We start from the raw sequence: 1716 nt of genomic DNA, 5'->3' as shown, positions 1-1716 counted from the left end.
AAGTTATCGAAGCAATAAGCTCATTGTTCCATCAACATATTAATATAAAAATATTTAGAGTGTTAAAATGCAATAAAAAGAGGTGTGTCCTATGCAGCCAGTGTAGTTCTTTGACCCAGCATAAAAATGTAAGGTTGCTCCATCGACATTTTCACCTCAACTATTGGTGTAGATGGAGAATAAAAGTGGACCTAAAACAGGTATGGTTTGATGATTGGTTTTTCATATCATAATTAATATTTGGAAATCTCTTTTCAGGGACTCCAATATAGAGGAAGCTGTTCCAAGACACTGGCAGTCAATGCAACATCATTCCCACCCCAAAGAAAGAGGCATCACCTCCACCATCATCATCATCATCATCATCATCATCATCATCATCATCATCTCCACCTTCATCACCAGGATATCATCCACCTTTGTAACCCGACCTTTCATCATCAGAAGATGACTACCAGAAGAACAGTGAGCCGGATATGGATGAGCCTGTCACACCCATCCACAAGGAGAAGAAGTTTATTGTCTTCATGACTTGCCTCACGAGGTTGCTCACCTGGTGCCACTGCCCCGACTGTGGTTCAGTTGACATTTGCCACAATGTCATTGGTTCACTCCTAGTCATTACGTTGTTATGTGCATCTTGCTACAAGAAAGTGACATGGAACAGCCAACCCTACATCGGCAGCACACCAGCGGGCAACATTCTCTTGTCCACTTCAATTTTGTTGGCAGGTGCCACTGCAGGAAAGGTTCTGCGGGTTATGAGAACCATGGCATTGGCGACCACATCTTCATGGACATATTTCCGGCACCAGAGAAGTGTTTTGTTGCCAGTTGTCCAGCGAGTATGGAACATGAGACAGACATTCTTGCCTGTCACATTTCAGGCAGAGGGAAGGGACCTGGTCCTGGGAGGTGATGGCCGGGCCGATAGCCCGGGACATTGTGCAAAGTTTGGAAGTTACACCATGTTGGAGCTGCATGCCAATGTAGTAATAGATATTCAGCTAGTTCAGGTGGGTTACCGGTATCTGAAGAAGTTTATGAGCAGGGTTGAAATCACTTGACTGATATATTTTGTATATGCAAAACACTGATATTAAGTGTATTTTTTAAATATCTATTATTACATTTGTTGACATTTTTGCAGATAATTAGCCAATGGTGTGGCCAATTCAAACCAGCTGCATTGGACATATGGACAAAATAGATTTAGAATAAAACCACAGCTAGGTTAGCATAATTGTTTTTCTCGTGGTTTCCAATGATTCTATTTACAAAATGTCTAGGTGCTGTAATACACAAATTAGTTTTAAATAATAAAATTGTATACACCAATTTGATAATGAATTCAAATATATTAACTTCGGACATTAATTATTTAAAATTATTTAGTTTGGATTATTACATATTAAACCTGTTATCTATTACATTTACTGCAGGTCTAAGTGTAGTTATATTTGCATTGTATACATTTGTCTAATACCTATGTATCTGTTTTCTGCTGTTTTAGAGCAATGAATGTGGTGGTAGCTATCATATGGAGAAAACTGGGTTGGAGCGCTCCCTGGCTCATCTTGAGCGGCAGGGACTTGCAGTTGGCACGATGGTCACTGACCGACACCGGCAAATAGCCAAGTGGCTCAGAGAGACCTACCCCCACATTGAGCACCTCTATGATATCTGGCATGTAGCAAAAGGTTTGTGTCAGCATTT

The 1716-nt window shown here is 40.6% G+C and overlaps 1 protein-coding gene across 1 annotated transcript; it reads left to right on the top strand.

Annotated features, from left to right (window-relative positions):
- Positions 1 to 261: 261 nt before the first annotated feature.
- On the top strand, positions 262 to 1700 carry LOC104952690 (uncharacterized; the record flags this gene model as incomplete). The annotated part of the gene is made up of 2 exons (XM_010779556.1): positions 262 to 1016; positions 1514 to 1700. Coding segments are annotated over exons 1-2 (727 nt in total), but the record flags the coding sequence as incomplete, so codon positions are not given.
- Positions 1701 to 1716: the final 16 nt, after the last annotated feature.

Source organism: Notothenia coriiceps, unplaced genomic scaffold (assembly GCF_000735185.1).
Source record: "Notothenia coriiceps isolate Sejong01 unplaced genomic scaffold, NC01 NC01_scaffold00020352, whole genome shotgun sequence".
NCBI classification, from domain to species: Eukaryota; Metazoa; Chordata; class Actinopteri; order Perciformes; family Nototheniidae; genus Notothenia; species Notothenia coriiceps.
Note: the sequence above shows the minus strand (reverse complement) of the source record. Positions and strands in the feature narration are given on the sequence as shown.